General features: G+C 41.1%; 1 protein-coding gene across 1 annotated transcript in view; it reads left to right on the top strand.

The window, feature by feature from the left end:
* Positions 1-11,203: 11,203 nt before the first annotated feature.
* Positions 11,204-21,210, top strand: part of crybg2 (crystallin beta-gamma domain containing 2) — a gene marked incomplete at its 5' end in the record, with an annotated part of 39,356 nt that continues 29,349 nt past the window's right edge. Inside the window, 3 exons of the mRNA XM_079232504.1 lie at positions 11,204-11,394; positions 16,394-16,496; positions 20,967-21,122. Coding sequence (XP_079088630.1) covers positions 11,204-11,394; positions 16,394-16,496; positions 20,967-21,122 — 450 coding nt within the window. The remainder of the gene's footprint in view (positions 11,395-16,393; positions 16,497-20,966; positions 21,123-21,210) is intronic.

Raw genomic sequence — 21,210 nt, forward strand, 5'->3', positions numbered from 1 at the left:
GGTACTGTTTTTGAAAATTGTACTACTGAGTCAGTGATGTACTTCTTTTGTGATTTTTGTCGTGTTCTTTTTTACTTTGTACAATATGTTTGTCTAGTTTATTTTTGAAAACAGGTTATGAGATGTTAAGAATTTATATGTGAGAGACTATTTTGATGATACTTTTATATTTACACGATGTAGCATATTAAAGATATTGTTTCTATACGTCCTGTATTGTGCGTGTGTTTTTCATCCCGGTATAAGATTTGATATGGAGAACAATGCAGCAACTGGGATGGCGGAAAATAAATCATACATTTGATTAAAAAAAAAAATTATGAGATGACAACGCGATGGTTAAGGCTTGGTTAGGTTGAAGCACAAAGTTATGGTAGAGTATAAATTAAGTACTTTGTTAAAAGGCCAATGTGTACATCCAGGACATGGTAAAACCGCACACCCCAGCCCGTTCGCTCCGCTCGGCTTCTGCCAATCGGCTTGTAGCTCCGTCACTGCGAGCTAAACACTCAATAAAGTCACGACTGTTTGCTGTCCTGGCTCCTCAATGGTGGCATGAGCTCCCCATTGACATCAGGACAGCAGAAAGTCTCTACATCTTCCGTCGCCAACTAAAAACCCATCTTTTTCGACTACACCTTGAATAGGGAAGGTAGCACCGTAGTAGCACTTAAATGGCACTTACTGATAGCACTTTGTAGTTTAACTTTATTGAAGAAATTGTACTTCATTCTTGTTGTTCTGAGTTTGTACTCATGGTTGAATGCACTTATTGTAAGTCGCTTTGGATAAAAGCGTCAGCTAAATGAAATGTAATGTAATGTCTGGCCACAGCAAGTTTTTTTTTTAGGGATTTCACCACTACTGGGTCAATACAATCTACATTTACAGTCATCAGTTATTTAAAAAAAGAGCCTACTCACATATAGCCTTGGCCTATAGTTTAGAGTAATTTTCTTGTTTCTACCACTGGATTCAATTCAACAATCAAAACTATCAAAACACACACGGACCCTGAGCCTCCAACGTGATTGCCAGCCCTCGCAGCTCTACTTCTTCGGCTGTGGGCGGACTGGGCGTTACAGAGACTCTCTATCGCCTCTTGAGGTACAAGCGGTGTTACAAGATAGGACGGGCCTGGGCAAGTGCTTAGTGTGTTCGCTTCAGTAGATATCTCTGCAACACAAGACATAGACACAACACAACACTGTAAATGTAAACTTAGTTCATCTTTTCTGTTTTAAAAAAAATTCTGGACAGATCTTACACATTGCCCCTTTAAAAGGTTAAGAAAACATTATGCTTTGGGTTAAAATTAAGGAGCACTGATATCAATACTGACTCAAATAGCTAGATCAGGTATCGGATACCATTAGTTTAATAAGTAATAATTCAATTCATGGATATCTATGTATTTAGCTGTGACACATTATTTTACAAAGTTAGGAAACAATGTTCATGTGGAGCCTGTTGATGCCTTGCACATAAGAGAATGATTCCAGTCCCTTCCACACAGTGAGGCATACAGCGTATTAATCTAAAGGTATCAGATCAGTACTTATCAGGCATCGGGGCTGAAACAGAGATATCATATGTGTTCAGATTGTAAAGCCCTCTGAGGCAAATTTGTAATATGTGATTCTAGGCTATACAAAATAAACTCAATTGAATTGAATGAAGGTTAAGCTTAAGGCATAGCTATTGGCGGATTGTCCCGAAATGGGACATGAAATGCATGCACTTTAATAATTTAAATCAGGGGTCTTAAACTCAATTTGGTTGGGGCCACCGGTGGTATTGTGATCTCATCGGAGGGCCACACAGAAATATTTTTGAAAGTTTACTTATTTATTTTACTTTTACATTCATAACATATTTTCGTCATACTTAACAAAAAAGTCAACCAGCTGTTTCTATACATTTTTATATTAGTTTTTAACAGTGCAGATGTATTTTATTTTTTTAAATTACTTATTGAAACTGCACCGAACCAACAAATGCAATCCCTGACACCTGGCAGCACTTCTGCTCACACAGCTGAGCCACATTTGCCCTGATCGAGGTCACAGTGGAAACCCTGAGTACAGCTTCACGATAGGAATCACTAAGCCTGGACCTGTACTTGCATTTATTAAAGTTCATAATCGAGAAATGTTTCTCACAGATATGTGCTTCCAGAAAGGCACATTACCTGACTGAATACTTTTGTCTGCTCAGGGAAGGATGGAGTCAATTCTCTCATAAATTGTCCAGTCATGTCTGGTTTTCCTTGTGCCGCTCTGAATTTAGCTTTTAGATCACTGTTGCACTGCAAGTCAATAAATTCCATTTGCAACATTCTCGCGACTGTCTCCACATCCGCTGAGAAGGGGTCAGCCTTGAAGTCAGCAAAACGCAGATCAAACAACAACAACAACAATAACAATCAACACAGTGCAATAGGAACATATTCAAATTACAATAGAATTACAATTTGCAGCTAAACCAGTAAACCAGCTCGCTCAATCACGCCGCACAGAAATATATCCTTGGCTGTGGTGGGACCACAGATGTCCCTCAACATCTATGGTCCAAAAAACTATCCTGAAAGAGGACATTAATGCTTGTGATTCGTTCCAAACTGAACCAAAGGGAAACACAGTAATTAAAATATCATGTTTGTGTTGTTTATATATTTTTTTCATCATAGATGTCACAGCTCGTTAATCCGCTCTGCCATGGTGTTTGCCGACAGAGCGATATTGCTGAACAAGCTTTTCTTTTCTGGACACAGAATATCAGCGACATGCAACATGCAATCCTTCAGAAAGTGGCCTTCGGTGATGGCTTTCCTGCTTTGGCGATTAACTCACTCACCACATAACTTTATGAAAAAGACTTTGCTGAGACGCGAGTTCTTTCTGAAGCTGCGTGGCTCGTTTTTTCCCTCTCATCTCTCAGGTACTTCTCATACTGTTCTCCGTGTTTAGTCGAGTAATGACGCTTGAGATTATGTTCCTTTAAAACGCATACTTTTTCTTTGCATAAGAGGCAAAGTGAGAAAAAGGCACGGGCCGCACTAACACTAAACTTTGATGTCAAGTAGGGGGCATCCCTAGACCCATGATGTAAATACTTTCACGTTCAACAACGGCGACTGCGTCAAACTGCGGCGTCCAAACAAGCCTCTGCCAGGTCACGATTTTCACTTTGTAAAAAAAAAATAAAAATCAATAAATACTGGTTGTGTGGCAACTAGCAGCACCTCACAAGTGTCGCAGGAATGACTGTGCGTCATCAATGCTAGTGCGGTTAGCTCAAGTTAACTCCGCAGTTGGATGTGGAAGTGAGATCTAGTGCGGCCCTCAACCATATGCTGACTCTCTAATTTTTATTTTATTTATTTATTTATTTTGCACAATTCAAACAATAAAACAAAAAATCATAACAGAAAATGAATATCACAGTGCAGGAAGAGACAAAAAGCCAACTGGGCTTATTTGAAGCCTCCACCTATATAATATTTCAAATGTTACAAAATTACAAACATAAATTGAAATATGCATAAGAAAGACAACAAAAGGAAGAAAGAAGAGAAAGAAAAATAATGTAATCATGTCAAGTCTGTGTGTGCGTGTGTGTGCATGTGTGCATGTGTGAGCGTGAAAGTCAGCATGGCTTGTGTTTGTTCAGGGATTTTGGATTAAACCTCTGTGGCAATTTCTAAGCAATGGTAACTACAAATGTAGATGCAGCTAAAACAAGAAAGAGAAGAAAAAAAATAATAAGAAAAAAACACCAATACATAACATAACTCTTAGGAAACAGCATTTAGAGTTTCTTTTAGGCAGTTTTTGAAATGTTTTATAGATGGACATTTCTTTGTGAGGTGGGAAAAGTTATTCCATAACTTAGTTCCCCTAAATCTAATAGAAAATGAACCTCTGCTAGTCAGTAATTTCGAAGGATGAAGATGTGAAGATTGACACTCAGTCATCACAACACTGGGTTAAAGGACAGGTTGGCCTCATCTTGCTTTTTTTCCTTCTCCATTCTTCATTTGATATGAGACTATTACCGACATATCAAGTAGACAGATATTCACACGTGGAAATTCAAACAAAACACAATAACTGCACAGTTACTGGACCTGTGTATTGTAAGCAGGAACATACATACGCCCTTGCGACATCCTGCTTACTACCTCTCTCTTGCTGGTAATAAACTCTAGGAAGTCCCACGCTACTCCCCTGATTGGTTCCCTTGTCAGGCTCTTTCCTTGAGAATACAGGAAATGAAACCAGCCAGTCACCAATGAAACTCAAAAAAAAAAAAAATGCTTACATCATTTATCTTGTTCGCAAAATCAACAAGCGTGAGAATAGATGCTCCTGTTGGATCATCGTGTTACTTTGCAGTGTTGAAAAGTAGAACCAAGAGGTAGGTTGTATCACCTGTTTTGATTCTTTAACACTTTAGCTTCAGTTTGATTAAAATGACATCCATCGGAAGAACTGCTCGGAGGTCAGAAATCAATAATAATAACTGGTTATTGCCTGGAGAACACCTCCTTCTCAGACACAACGCCAGATTTACGGGCACAGCAGGCCTGCCAAAACGAACATGAAACCCCAAAAGATGCTTCTAACTCAATCACCGTCGTCCCAGGGCAGTGAGACACACTTTCAATCTACAACATTTGGAGCAAAGTTACTGTCAGCATGGTTTGCTCTTTACAGTAAATTATCTCGCAGTGTCTCCCTCTCTCTCGCTCCGAGTCCTAACCACTTTCTTTTTCTTTTCTGTTTTTGCCGACAACCCCTCATTCTATAGTGTTTCATCTTGTGATCTGTGCTGTGGGGGAGAACCCCGCAGCGAAAACACCTACGCACCACTGACCAGAATAAAGGCACCTCAGACCTTCCGAATCCACCGTCAAACTGCAGCGGTGACAGGAAATCCTTCACGTTTGGCAGGCTGCCAGCTGCACTGCCACCTTATTGCGCAATCGGGCAATAAAGAAGCAGAAGTAAGCGGTGAGAGTGAGAGACGATGTAAAATGCCGACGTGCTGTTCTGATAAAGCGCAGGAGAGAACAGAAGGAAATAAACAGCCTTGTTTGAGCACCGCATCCTTTGAAACATATTGGGCCACTCACTTGCACATAATAATCATAATATACCCGCCCTATGATTCAAATCCATTCAATACATATTTATTGTCACGGGAGGGAAATTGGGGCACTAAATAACAAAAGAAACATTGAGATTGAGAAACTCCACTGTCGCAGCTGCAGTATGTTTGGACACCCATGTCGTCAACTGATGTGGATTAGCAACAATTTTTTTTCGAAAAGATCAAAATTGGATGAAACCAAAGGAATTAGAAACACTGCAAGTTATTAAACAACACGGACGGTGGAAGCACTGTTGTCTGCCCGGTTGAGGGACACCCTGTTTTTTATTTCTTCCTCTTATTCTTCGAAAACAGCCTATAGTTCCCCTCTGGAGCAGCTCCTGAGAATCACAATAGGACACCCTTTAACTTGCAAAATAGGTAGGTTGACAGGCAAAAATGAAAAGAGAACCCCCGCCCACACACACACACACACACACACAATTTATCTCTGGCATCTTTCTGTTGAAATAAAGCATTGTGACAGCTCATCAAGTGAATATCTCTTCACAAATTCCCCAAAGGAAGTGACCGATCATCAGGTGTGTTCATCACGAGGAAGCTATCTTGAGTACACATTGTATGGCACCAACTAGAGTTTCCAGGGAAGTCACGATCTCGGCTCAGATTGTCACGCACCTCATTTGCATGCAAACAGCATTTGCTCTTGCCACTCAATAACTCCAGTGGCGAAGTTTCCAGTTTCTCTGGGGGAAATGTACACCGGGAGCCTGCAGTAGATCCCTCACAGGAATCACCGTCAGCTCCACGCAGCGTATTGTGCACCATGAAGACTAAAACCTGTCCCCTTTGTTTGTATTTTTACATATAACGGATCTCCCGATGTCCCGATGGCCAACCAGCGCAGAGTGCAGGAGGAGTTCATCAGACTGAATTAATACTTGTGCTATTCAGCATTTCTGGGAGAGATCAATGTGTCATTACTACGTCAACCGGAAATTTAGAAGCATTGTGTGGACATAATCAACATCAGCACCTGGCAGACATTATGTCCGAAATCCTATTCTCAGAAATAAGGAGAAGGCTAAAAGTGAATCATTCTACGAGAGGGACAGAGAGGGGAGGAGAGACACAAAGGCAAAGGGACGAAGAAAGGAAAACAAGCTTTTATAATTTATGCTCAGGAAGTTGTTATTTTATCAGTATCACACTAGTTATTATTATTATTAGTAGTATTGTCAGTTAAAATGACCGTTAAAGGAATGAAAATATAAATAATCAGTGGCGGGCCGTCAGGGCCTGCTAAGCCTTTTCTGCTGGCCTAAACAGAATCACAAAGTCGAACAGCTGATCCACTGAAGGCCCAGGTAGAAAATCCATATATATATATTAATTAAGTGATTTAAATAATTGAGGCAACATCAGGATTGTATTAAGCATCGATTTCTCAACCAATAAATACACACATTTGTTATTTAAAATCATACACCAGCAACTCTGTGAAATATCTTCAAAATGTATAGCAACTTCAATTCAAGTGTAAACCTTTTGAATCCAGAGCAATTAACATTACACAATAATAACCTGATATAGCCATAACCTGAGGCGCTGAGCCGTTATTGAGATTCAGCCTATACTTGCAACAAAAGTCTGGGGTTGCGCCACACATATGCAGACAACCACACCTTTTTGGATATAAATCTCATTCATACACTTTGCTGTGATGCAACTGTTATGTCTTTGATAAGTTTCGAAATAGGGACACATTGTACAGAGAACATATGTGTCATGTTTATCCGCCACAGTATCAGTAACCCTCTGCTCATGACCGGTCTAGTTCAGCATCAAGGGGGTGGAAAAAAACCCGGTAAAATGCTTCCTTTTGCCGATGAAACTTTACCATCAGCGAACGCTTCACACACAGTTGTGCACATTTCACAATCTTGCTGATTTGTGATGTGGCAAACACCCATCCGTCCATCTCAGAGGGATTTGGTCGAAGTGCTTTCTGCTTTCTCTGGTACAATGTTACATGTCCTGCATGGTGCCGTGTGTCATGAGTATGTGTATTGAAAGTCAATCTTAGCCAATTTTGGTGACTGCACTATATCCAGAGAGAAATAACTTAAAACATATATCTACAAAAGGAGGAGGGAAGTTCAAAATAAAATACATTTCTTTAATTCTGTACATCCATACAAAGTACAGAATAAAAAAGATTTAAAAAAAACACATTTATAACTTTCCACTTAATACATGGTGCCTTTGCAATAAATCAAGTGAATCAGCAGCAGTGGCCGTGCTTGTTGCCAGTCCTTACTTCAGCAAATAACTACCCTCTCGCAGCTGAATGACTTTCTGTTTTATTTCAACAGAAAGATGCTAGAGATAAATGGCAGGTGTGTGTGTGTGTATGTGTGTGTGTTTAATTCTGATGCCAAAGTTCCCTTTTGGCTTGAGTTAGTAATAGTCATAGGCTTATATCAACAAGACAAGAGGTGCACACCTTTAATCGTATATCAACAGAGCTGATCCCTTCGTCATTAGCTTCAGTTTGACCAGTGTTTGACTTTCGATTGCAGTTCTTTGTCAGCAGGGAGGGCCATATACATGGGTGTATAGAACAGCACGAGGTGATGACGCCGCAGCAATCAGCTAATTGGGTCTAAAGGTTTAACATAATAAACGCTGGTTTATATATTAATACATTTGGTTCGTTCAGGACACATAAAGTAGATATATTCATTCATTCTCTGGCAGACAGTGCGATGAGAGGGGTTGATTATCTTGTGCGACCATTAACTTCCTGCCGCCCCGCCCAACAACCACTCTGGGCCGAGAAAACATTTGTGCCCTTATGCTACGTTCACACCAAAAGCGATGTGAATGTTACTCGCGCCTGAAAGGGGACGTGGCTTATCTCCGTAAAAACAGTTACCGTTTGCGCCATCCACCATGGAAATAACCACTAGTTCTGCTTTATACTTGTTGTGTAAAGTCTACATACGTGGGAACATCAAACTCCATGGTGTCTGGGTTCATAATATTATCCATAGTCGCACAACAGCGTCTGAATGACGGCCGCTACCAGCGCTACTTCAGGCGGACCAGCAGCAGTTTGATTCAGCAACGACAGGACGGCGGTGATGACGGGCGGAGCTTCTTAACGCTGATTGGCTTACGCAACTCAGCTCCACGCAAATTTTTCGAGAATTTTTGCACCGCCTGGCATGTATTCTACTCACGTGTCAAATTCGCAACGCTTTTGGCGTGAACGTAGCATTAGACCTCTCAAAACCCGACCTGGGAAACTTGAGCACGTTGCGACAACAAACGCCAGGTAAAAACCATGTTAGGTGTGTAGCATCCCTCTAGCCCACGTTAAGGGGGGGGGGGACTCGGCAAAACGCTCTTGATAAACCGTATTTCACCTCAGCAAACCACAATTCTAACACCCACCGCATCAGTCTTGTGAAAAGAAATGTATTCATTCCCTACCTGGTTGATACATTGGGGTACTGCACTCATAGTAAAGGCTTCAATACGGTCCACAGTTGTCCACATAGACTTGTGATTTTCTATGAATAGGAACAGGTATATGGCGTAGTCGATTGATTGCTTTTTCAATAATAAGTAAACACTGTTTGTATATGGAGATAATACTAATAGTGGCATGTTAATTGAATCAAATGAGTTTTACAGTTACCTGAGGAAATTGTCAAATGGACCAGCCTTTTAGTTCACATACATATGAAGAGGACTATCAATTTTCTCATCCATTTCTCCACGAAAGAAAAAGAGAAGTGCATTTTCCCAAAATGTTAAACTTTTACTGTACGATGTTATACTTCATTGCCAGATCTAAAGATCTTTTTTTCAGCCGACACTTCGCTGCCATGGTACACGCTCCTTACTCGTGTAAAATCACATTACCAAATCAGCAAATCAAGAACATGTAAAATGCCTGCATACAAAAACTACTGTATACACAATGCTCAGTTAGTGGGGAGTAAGCGGTTAATGAGGGGCCCAGCAGCTCGTGGCCTCTGTGCATCAATCCAGCCAATAGACAGGTACCTGTGCAGGGGTCTGTCCTTTTAAAATACTTCAGTACAGTTATTAGATTTTGGTTTTGGTTATTTTGTTGACCCTTTAATTCCGCTAATTCCGATTCCCTGGAGGCTGCTGCAGTGAAACTCCAGCACAATGAGGGATGCTATGACTTCACTTTATTGCCCTTACAGATAATGGAGAGTTTGTTTTCAGTCTCTTATCTCCTCACGAATTGCAGTGCAACCAGCGTGGGTGGCTACTATTACAGTAAAGCAATATAAGGAAACTTTAGTGTTTGATTATCAAAAGGATACCATTTTACAATATCACGTGTATTATGAGCGTATTCATAACTTTCTGGGTTTTTTTACACAGCAAAACATATGCGTCACTGACAGGGGACTGTTCATGTCCTTATCAAACAAGGAGCACACACTGGAACTAACTTTTACTGGTGACCTCAAGGTTGCCGTCTTCGATTGGATTCAGCACGCTGGTGGCGCCATCCTGTGGCGGAGTGAGCCGCATGCACATTCACGTGCGCGCGGGCCTCTACTTCTGTGCCCTTTTTGGTCAGATCTGAGATCAGCTTGCAAACTGCCCAGTGACCACAAGACGTCGCCGTTCCTCCACTGTGAAGGTAAACGCATGAGGGACGCGCAGAGATATTATATTGCTCTGTGTAAATGCGTATTACAATACAAATTAATGGATCTAATTCATTACCATTTTTGTCACAGCCACCACGTGTGGTTATCAGCCTCAACAGCGCGTGACTGACCTTGGGTGTCTGCTGGTTTGACGTCATGGCAACGGGACGTCCTGGAGACGCCTCCTGCAGCAGGAGCTACAGCGCAGAAGCGGGTGTGTGCTTCAGGTGATGCAGTCTGTTGACACGTCGTGTCACACAGATGGCGCCAGCACCATGAGACATGCAGTTATAAAACTGTACCTGTCGTGGTGCGCGGGTCAGACCAACATGCAGGCGAAGAGTGCGATGGTGGGTGTGGTACGAGAAAGGGCGCAGGAACAGGGGGGCGAACGTGACGCCCTAATTAACGCCCCTATTACAAAATATATGAAATATGAAATCCTGGAAGAAAGGACAACTTGGAACATCTTATCATAAAGACTGATTGCCAATACGAAATAAAAACTTGGAGAAACCCAACATCTAACACTTTGACCCATTAGATTTAAATGTACTATGTTTATGTATTTATTCCGTAATGATTTCCTTGGCAATCAAGATAGTATTTTGATATTATTATTATTATTATTATTATTATTATTATTATTATTATTATTATTATTATATAGTTTTATATAATAATGAGTATAATGTACAAAAGCTATACTTTGAGGTAATTGGCCCTATCTGTAATGCTGAACGTGCATTCCAAATAGTGTCTGCATCTATCATATATATTATATATTATTGTTGACATATTCTAATAAATGTATAATACTTTTTTGTATTAAATGTAGTAAATACGTTTTTTGTCCAGGATAACCCGATAAAGCCAGGGTTTTATGTCCTTCCTTGGTGTTTAGTCCACAGACTTTTATCAAGATGGAGAGACAGATACTCCATACCTGACCTATGATACTGCCTGGAAGATAGAACATCTTATCATAGAGACAGACTAGAGTACCAATACAAAATAAAACATTGCATGCAACTTGGAGACACCCGGCATCGAACACCCTGATCCATTATGGCACACATTTTGAATTATTTTCATGCGTAATACTTTCGTGGAGCGATTAAGGCTGTTATTGTAGCTGTCTAGGATCCGGGTGTTGCTGTTCATGGGCGTGGCGCAACACCTGAGCGCTGCATAGTGCGCTGAACACGAGGCAGCGGCAGCAGCTGTTATCTGTCAACAAGAGCCATCTGTGCGGGTTTCTCCCTCTCCGCGACTATTTTGCATCCGCTTTTAATGAGCCGATCGTCGTTGGGGGAAGCGGTTTATTTCGTCTCGCGCATCAGTCCTTGATCTGCCCAACGGGACGTGACGCGCAGTGTGGAGAGATGGCCAAGAGCTCATCCAGGAGGACCCTGAAAAGTTTGTTCTCCAAGAGCGAGGTCAGCCTGGACGAGTCAGTGGAGGCAGACAAGAATGAGGAAGAGAAGGCAAAGTTTAGGTTCTTGAGGTTCAAGAAAAAGACCAAGAGTGACCCTATCCCCTTGAAGGCGGCTAATGAGATCCAGCAACTACTCAGGTATGCTTGCAGAACGCCGTGGATTCCCAGTGGCCAGTGTGTTGTCATGGAGCAGCTTCTGGCGCTTTAAGACAATGGTGCCTCGTTATATAGAGAGCTGATATTGTTCTGCACATTTTCATATGTAACAATTGATATGTATGAATCTCATGCAAGTGCCTTTTTAAAAGGTGAATGTAAGAAATAACGTCAATTTGAGAAAATTACCTGAGACCTCAGGGAGATGAAGAGCCATTTTAGGGTTAAATGGACCCACGCTGACGGTGTTTTTGTTGTGTGTCTGGGGTAAAGTTGTGGGCTTTTTGGATTGATGCTTCTCTCAGTTGAGCCTTCTACATGCTTTTGTTGAATGGGACCTGCCCCTTGTGAGTTAAGTCACATCTCATCATACAGCTGGCTGTCCAGCATTTAGCAGGCAATAACGTTTTTAATGAGGTTAATGGTTGCTGAAAAGGGTTATTTCCTGCACTATGCCAAATCCATTTCCTTAGAATTACCATGACTTTGAAGATGATTGAGATGATAGATATTTAGATAACCCACAAGGGCATTTCTGTCTAGACAGGACTGTTACAAGGGGGGACTGTGAAATCCATAATATTCCAGTCCATTCTTTCAGTCATTGTGCAATTGTGTAAAAGTGCAAATGGCGTATATGGGGAAATTGAACCTCCTTCAGTTCTCCAAAAGCTTGCAGAATCCTTCAGGGACATGCAGAAAGTTGGTTTGTGAACCTTTGTTGGAAAAGTCAAACGTATAGCAGCTGCAGCAGTATTGGGCATTTGTCCAGCCAAAGACAAAATGCACAATTGAGTATATTTTTGTAACTTTTGTGACCAAGCCAAATGCTCCAATTGTGTTAGTTGTTCAAGGAGTGCATCGCCCTAAAATGAGTTTGTTGAGACACTTGCATCAACTGGTGGGACAGAAAATAAGCTTCCCAACAATATTTTTTGTTTGTCTCTGGCACAAAAAAACAGCAGAAGAAATATAACCAAAGACCTCACTTGCACGCTATAGATTTCCAAACTTTGAATAACATTTAAGGAATAGTCAGAAGGTCTCCACTTTGAGGTTGAAAGGGAAGAGGGTGTGGTGGAGTTTGAGCGAGGTGAATGGCATCGGCTTAGTGGCTTTCTAACTTGATAAGGAGGCACCGTCCTCCTCCTCGTGTCCCGATTGACCCCGCTCTCCTTATTTCATCATTTGAGGGTGCCAGCGAGAACTGTTAACTCGGATCACGTTATTTAAAGCTGAACAACTGATTGATCTGTTCATCCTGCCAATCTTTTCCTCAGTGAAAATACTTTAAAATGATATGGTTGTAGTTTCTTCATGTTTATATTTTCTGGTTTAAAAGTCTTCTATGATATTAATATATGAATAGCTTTGCCTTTTGGACTGCTAGAACTTAAATGAGCCAACTTTGGCTTTGAGCAACTATAGTGAACATTTTTCACTATTTCTGACATTTTAAAGACCAAACATCTGATTAAGATAAGCCGCAGATGAATAATAATTTGTTGAAGCACTACTCTTATGGAAAGGACAGATAAACAAAACGGTGAGACGCATTCATAATGAATACAAAGTCAAGGCTGTCTGATACGGTTACCTGCTAACAGTTAAAAAAGTTCAAGAAAGAAGAAAAAGATGCAAGATAGGATCCTCCAAAATGTTGCGTCTGTACTTTTAGTTATTGATGTCGAAGGTGGGCTGTTTTGCAGCTGAGCTATGACGTCATTATTGTAAACAGAGCTTAAAGCAACATCTGCTAGACTGTGATGTGCTCACCTGTAAACAATACATATACAGGCATCTTGACGGCATGGGTGGATGATGAACGGCACTACCGGACACACACTGTGTGACGCAAAGTGTCTGGCCTTCACCGACAAAATGTCACATAAGTACCAACAATGAAGAGACCAACAATGACCACAAATAAACTACATAGAGACCACCGAGAGAACAAAACAACAACAAAAAGACACTAAGAGTCTCCGGAAGACTATGAAAAAGGGGCACAACTGCCACAAAGAAACACAAAATGACCAGAGAGATACACAAAGCAACTAAAAGAGACTTAACATTACTACAATGAGACACAAAGCAACTAAAAGAGACTCAGAATTACTACAAAAAAGACACAAAGCACCTAAAAGGAAGCTCAAAATGACTACAAAGCTGCTCAAAATGACTACAAAGAGACAAAGCAACTACGGAGACTCAAAATGAATATGCAAAAAGAAGCAAAGAGGCGGAACAATTGCACACAAAATATAACCACAGAAACAAATACAGAGTGACACAACATGAGCAGAAAGAGACACAAAAACACAGAGAGGTGTGGAACAACCCAGAAGCCCATGTGTCTCGTGGACTAGCAGCGTCATACATGCACACACACATTTTGAACACTGTCAACTTTACTGTAGAGGCCTGAACAGTTTATAAAGGAGAGACGGCGTCCTGTGGGAAGACACAATATGTCATCTGTTTTTGTTATTCGTTAAGGACTTAGATCTAATCCATGTCCGGGGTCCTATCTGGCAAAGACTCAAGGATTTCACGGTTGAAGGAATACATTTTGAAGTTATTTTTGTTTGTTTTGACAGTTCAAGGTGATGTCAAAATCGTGATGGACTTGATTTGAAACAGTACCCTGACTGTGTATGACATCAAGGAGGAAGTTATCAAGTTGCCCTTTTCAAACATGTCAAACACACCCTGAGTTCTGGCGAGTTGTGTAGCAAAAGAGGTACCGGGTAGAGAAACCTGCCGCTCCACATGCCTACTGCATTGTCAGTGGATTACAAACACCCATCGAGGTGCCAGGGATACATTTGCAACATCTTAGTCACAGTTGAAGCTCAGATGTCTCAATTCAGCTGTGGGTAAATATCTGACATTATTGAGAACAATTGGGGTCAAAATGAGTCACTGTACGGTTGAACCTGTCATCTTTGTGCCGGAACTAGGGTTGTGCACCTCTCCGGAGAAATATTTGATCATCCTCAAGCATGTTTATTGAGGCAGAGTGAACTATGATTGCCTCCAAGTATTAGCCCAATGCAGTGCAATACAGAGGACTTCATGTGTGGTTCTGCTTTCTTTCTTTGAATCTTTTACATCCATTTGTCTGGAACTCATCCTCAGGTGGCATTTAGATTGTTCTCCACTCTTGTCCGCTTATTATTGACGGGCCAGGTTAAATAGGAATTCATCGAGCTGGATTCTGTGGATTTATAGATAGCTTTGTCAGTAAAATCAATTGTGAGCTTCAAGTAGTAAATTGCTAGTCCAGTAAATATGAAGCTAGCAGTCAGGTTAGCTTAGCTTACCATAAAGACCAGAAATGGGTGCGCCAACAGAACCGCACTTCAGAGGTGCTGTGCGGACGCACATTTGTTATATTAGCAGCCCTGTTTCCGGCCTTTATGCTAAGCTAACCAGCTGCTGACTCCAGCTACAGAAAGCATGTGGTTTGCTGTTTGCCAGCTTGTAGATAGAGATGCAAATGTGTCAGTTTCACTGCTAAAGGCCCTTTAGTTATCTCTCTCTCTCTCTCTCTCTCTCTCTCTCTCTCTCTCACACACACTTTCTCCATCTCGTTCTTGTGCAAACAAGCATCCGACATTTTACTGCCAGCGAGAAAGTAAAGAAGGCAGTTACATCCTGTTGAACTTCATCCAAATCAAGATTCTTTCAGAATGTTAAGTGTTTGTGTCGCAAATTCGGAGATTGAAAGTCTTGGCCTGTCTCTTTGTGTTGACATTTAAACACACGCCACCGTGTGACAAAGATATGACTAATCCTTTCATCTCTCTCGACATCTTTCCTTGACCCCAAAGCAGCTTATTTCTCTTACATGCTGCAGTTGTAAATGGCTGCTGTTGGGCACTCAAACTCAATCTCAATCTCAATTCCATCTGGTGATCAGCATTATTGTATATTATACAAGAAGGAGTGTGATCAGCTGTCACTTGCATAGCTCCAGGAAAAGCTCCGCTTCTAACCCGCACAACGGCCAAAGGTGTTCATGTTTGCTGTTGTGGACTCGTGATCGTGCGTGGTCTATACATTGTGGCTCCGCTGCTCATGTTTGCTCATCCAGTTGTGCAAAGCAAACACCGCCTTTGTGTTTTCTAAAGCGGTATGTCATTTATTTGGCGTGATGACAGCTCATGATTATTGATGGAACCTCTCTGTTGACTTTAAAGCCTCACTCATTGCATAGTTAGCCTGTGCTCTTTATGAAAGTCATATTTACCAGTGAACATCCCTCCAAGAAACACAAACTCACTCTCTGCTTAGCCGGTTCTATTCAACATTCCCGAAGCAATGATTCACAACTTAATTATGCTAAGCAGCATATTTTATTTTGAAAGCCACTGTGTGCATACTGCTGCACAAACAGGATGACATGTATGTATAGTTTCCCACTCATTCCCTCATTATTTCAGTATGCTGTACTGTAAATTATATGTTAACTCGTTAATTCCAGGGCCGACGTTAGCCATGGCCCCAAAAATGTCCTCTGTGGCCATCAAATATCCCCCGTAGGTGGCCAAGTTTTATCAGGTCCCACTTGAGAATTAAACTTTGTGTCTCAATGAGATTACCTGTCTAAATAAAGGTTGAATACATGAATAAATCCCCATACTGCCTTTGGCAAAACAACGTTACGGTTCCACAAACACCCACGAAAACGGTGCACGGTACTCGTCGCTGGGCAGCTACTGATATGTCGGGGCTACTGAAGTATGGGTTTGCTGAGCCTTCTCAAACTTTTAACACGGTTCTTACAGAATAACCAGAAACGCAAAAGAAAACAAAACCGGAATGGAAGCGAGAGTTAAAGTGGCGAGAATACTTCACGTTTAAGGACACGATGTACAGAAACATTAACGGCTGTCCCTGAATTCGTCATAAAAGGTCAGTGTTTCAGTCAGTAGAGACTTCACTAATTTCACATTTTTAACTGTGTGCCCCTCAGTGCTGCTGAGCTCAGTGACACTGCCAAGGATGGGGAGGCCTGGGATGACATCATCGCAGCGGACAAGAAGAGTTCTATCTATGGCACCACATCCAGGTCAAAGGTCAGTCAAGCCGTTTGCCTCGTTGACCCCTTTTCACAGGTAGTTGTTCAAAAGTTGTTCCATCTTTTTTTTCAGTAAAGCAGGGAACATTTCTGACTTGTGTGTCACATGCCCATAAGGCTTTACTTGTGCATTTAAAATAGCATCATCCGGTTTAGTGAAACCTGATGTGGGTAATTATAGCTTTGGGTAACAAGATTGCCTTTCAGTTTTTACACTCTCCGTTTCACATATTTCAGTTATGTGACGTACAGTGAACATTTTAGAAATGTCCTGTTTTTAAAGTAGTTATTCTTATTGGCGTAGAAGCTGTGTAACACAGACACAGTGTTCATCTGAGTTTGCATAAAGGTTTGACAAATTTAACATTTTATTTTGGGTATTTCCAAAATACCTACATATTTTACCTACCGCTTGTATTAATGCACTTTTTAGGACCCAATCAGCATTTGTTTCAGAATCTTCCCAAGATGTAAACAAGATAAACCTTACTTCTACTACTTCACTTTAAGAAACCTCAGGAGAGGCAGTTTCAAGAGAGATAAGTCTTCCTCTAATAAGTCTTCCTCTAATAAGTCTTCCTCTAATAAGGTCTTCCTCTGACAGGCCTTCCTCTGGGGGAGGGGTGCAGATGCAGGTGGCCATGCATTCATCTTTAAATATGGCCTGTAATTACAAAGGATCATTACCACCATAATTATATGCAATAAAACTATGTCAACGGTTCAGTCTGGGCTGTCAATCAAGAGTCAATTAGACTGGCAACCAGTTTTAAAAACGTACTGCTTTTCTCTGCCCTGAAACTTCCGCATTCAATGCATTACTAATTTCCTCATCAGTTCGCGTTGTGTAATTTCTTTAATAGAAATTCAGAAGGGGGAATGTTTTTTTAGCACGTTCATTTGCATTTTTTACTGCCCTCTATACATTTAGAATATGTCTTTTGCACAAAATGTTCACCTGATTTGACGATCCACATAGGTTTTGAGACAAAAATATTGCGTGACTGAGTTTTAGATATTAAGACGGGACAAACGTTTCACTCTGAATGTGAATGACGCAAAAAAACAAACATCTGAAAGCTTCTTTTCATATTTTAGCCTTGGGTGTATTCATATTTGTGCTTTGCTCCTCTGGATATAGCAGAAAAGGCCTGTAGGTATTCTCTCTCTGTACTTGTCCAAACAAGATTATCCTTGGGGGCAAAAGAGAAAGTTGCGTACCCTTGTTGGATGACTTCATGACACCCCCCCCCCGCCCCTCCTCAACCATAACTGCATTCCACTGATACGGTTTGTAGATTCTCCCTCCGGGTCTTCCAAAAAGAAAAAAGATGGCCTCCTCGCAGTCACAAGCACTCACGTACAGGTTACTCTCTAAAAGCAACTTTCAGACTGCCGGCAAATCCGTTTGTCTTTTTCCACCTTGTTTCTTGAAGAGAAGATAAATGGTTGTTTGCAAGTGATCCGATAATCAGTTTGTCCTCCACACAAAGTGGGGTCTATCTGCAGGGCGCACAGGACTACAGGACACGCCGACTACATGATGCACCCTAAAAAACAGTCAAAGTTCGGTTAAGTTTAAGCTCCAAAACTGCTTGGTTAGGATTTGGCTCCAAAGCCACTTGCTTAGGTTTGGCGGATAGATCAAAAACTCCGCACTTTAAGTGGGAGTGCATAACTCTTCCTTGATTGAGTCGGTCTGATGCGACGGTCTGCGTTGCAATGTTCCCTGCTGCAAGTCTGCAGGCCTCCCTGTGGTGGGAGCATGTAGTCCTCAGGATGCAAAAAATAAATTTGAAATTTGTTGTGTGTTGCTGGAGCATCCGTTATATATAATTATATATTATAATCTCAATAGGGTTACACCCACTAAACAAATTAAATAATTGTCGCTGATTGTTGCATAGTCTTTGTCTGCAATGTTATGGTTTAATTGTATCTATCCGTTTGTCTTTTTCCACCTCGTTTCTCGAAGACAGATGGTTATTTGCAAGTGATCCGATAATCAGTTCGTCCTCCACACAAAGTGGGGTCTATCTGCATGGCGCACAGTACTACAGGACGCGCTAACTACATGATGCACCCTAAAAACCTGTCAAAGTTCGGTTAAGTTTAGACTGCTTAGTTAGGATTTGGCTCCAAAGCCACTTTGGAGCCAAAGTCTTTTGTCTTTTTCCACATTGTTTCTCGAAGACAGATGGTTATTTGCAAGTGATCCGATAATAATGGCGGATAGATCAAAACCTTCACACTTTCAAGTGAGAGTGCATAACTCATCCTTGATTGAGTCGGTCTGTGGCGACGGTCTGCTTTGCAATGTTCCCTGCTGCAAGTCTGCAGGCCTCCCTGTGGTGGGAGCATGTAGTCCTCAGGATGCAAAAGAGAAGTTGGAAATTCGTTGTGTGTTGCATTACAAAATAATTCTAAATTGCATTTCATGTGTGGATCTGTGCAATAAAAGGACACTCTTTTAAATTAATTAATTAAATTACTAACTGTAGCTATTGTTATTTAACAACACCTATAATCTCAATAGGGTTAGACCCACAAAAATAAATGATACAGGACTCTATACCTAAAAACAATAACATAACAACAGTCTGTGATTGTTGCATACTCTTTGTCTGCAATTTATGGTTTAATTGTATTTGCATTACTCTGGTCTTGTTTCCCATGTATGCCTGCAGTAGATATGAGTTAAAAAGGAGAAATGCACCAAATAGCTTTGATTTCCCCCAGAAGAGGGCGCCAGTGCTTTACCAAACAGCACTGTTGTTGTTGTCGAGATCAAATCTGATCAGACTGCTTTTGTAGCTGAGACCTGCAGGTAGGAGCAAAGTATCCCACTCATGTGATTTACTTCTTAAACTGTAATCCATTGGTTTGGTAGATTCTACATGCAAAGCTCTTAAAATGAAAGCGAACTGATGTGGGAGGCAAGCCTTGGTGGAAAGGGGTCATTTCAAGGGCCTTGGGTCATGTAAAGTCACTCGCATTAAAAAAGGTTTTCATCATAAGACAGGACACGGACACAACATACAAAGTCCATCCAGGAGGGTGTACACTTTGCAACGACAAAGGTCTGTAATTGTGCAAGACTCGTGCAGGATTTGATCGAGGATGATCCGGGTGAAATGCATCACTGACCTCGCTACTGCGATCCCTCATTAATGCATCAAACACCTTGGGGATGAACTCAAATGCAGCATCGGTAGAAAAGAAAGAGTATCTCATTCATCCTTTGTTGAGCCGCATGATGCAGCGATGGTCCGATGTCACACCGATAAGGACTGCTGCAGGCGCCTTTATGAGTGTGTCGCTGCCCGGGGAACATTGTGTGCTTGTGTCATCACTAATAATGAAATGTTCAAGCCTCATCTTAATTGGTGCGTGCTTGTGTGGCCTCCTGACAATTGTGGTTTCTTTCTTGTCAAGTTGTCAACCCTATAGTTTACCAAAGTAACTTTTCCTGTGGCTACAACTGACAATTATGAGAAAATAATTGTCAGTTTATTATGCCAATAAAGCTGTGTAACAGTAGTTTGTGATTTTAGTTTTGCTAAGGAAAGAGGTTTTATTATTTACAAAAATAGGATTATTTTTTTTATTTAATAATGCAAAAAAAGCCAGTCAATGTTTGTTTTAGTTTTTTTTTTTACTTTATCTGCATTTGATTGATTGATTGCCTATATAGTTCAATATTTCATTAAATACTTCCAATGTCTCTTAAAACATTCAATTGAGATGCAAACACAAAGTTTCTGACGGTAGGAAAAACTATAAACTATATGCGATTCACTGTGATTTAAATAAATATAGAATAAAGTTGTGGTTGGCTTTATAAAATCATATCTTGTTTAGTGTTGCATGCTCACAGTATGCATGAACACTTTGATGTGCTCGACTTTGACACAGCCCCACTCCCTGCAGCCTCAGCCCAGTCTTCACTGTGATTATTGACTTTGCTTCTAGTACTTTTGAGGAAGAATTTTGACAGGCACACCCAGTGAAGAAATCTGGCTGATGGCCGTGATCGACAGCCATGTCATTTGCCTTCAGTCTATCTAATGTGGTTTCCAGGCTATGTAACAGTCCTCTGGATTAATTGGAAAAGGACAGGACGTCGCTACCAGGTTCAGTAGATCGTGTTCTACTAGTCGGTCCGAATGTTTCAGGGTGGAGCAGCTTTACTTGGAATGAAGTTATGGTGTCGACTCTTGTCAGGTGGAAGGAATAATCTTTTCGTTGTGCAACAACTCTTGAAAGAGGCAGTGTTTGAAATTGTTAGGTATGTAGGTTCTGTTTTATATGGTAATCAATGGCATTCTTGATCACATTATACAGTTTTGGGTCAAGGCAATATATATACATATATCCAGATGCATTTAGAAACATGTCATGGTTATTATCGTACGCTCTCTCACCCTGTTTCACGCCCCATCCCTCCATCTCTCCCTCTGTCTCTCAGGGCAAAGAATTCAGCTACTCCGAGTTGGACCTCCGTAAGCCAAAGAGGTTTGCCAGCTTCACCTTTGGCTTTAAAAAGAAGAAGAAGGGTGATCAAGTGGATATCTCCCAGAGCACCATTGGTCTTAATCGCGCCGACATTGAAGAGCGAGAGGAGGTAACTCCCGTTTCAAGTGTTTCTCAAATTCGTTTGTGGCCAATCATTTTTGTGCCAGTTATTCAATGTGGTGAGTCAACTGCCAATA

This window comes from Taurulus bubalis (genome assembly GCF_910589615.1).
Source record: "Taurulus bubalis genome assembly, chromosome: 16".
Lineage (NCBI taxonomy): Eukaryota > Metazoa > Chordata > Actinopteri > Perciformes > Cottidae > Taurulus > Taurulus bubalis.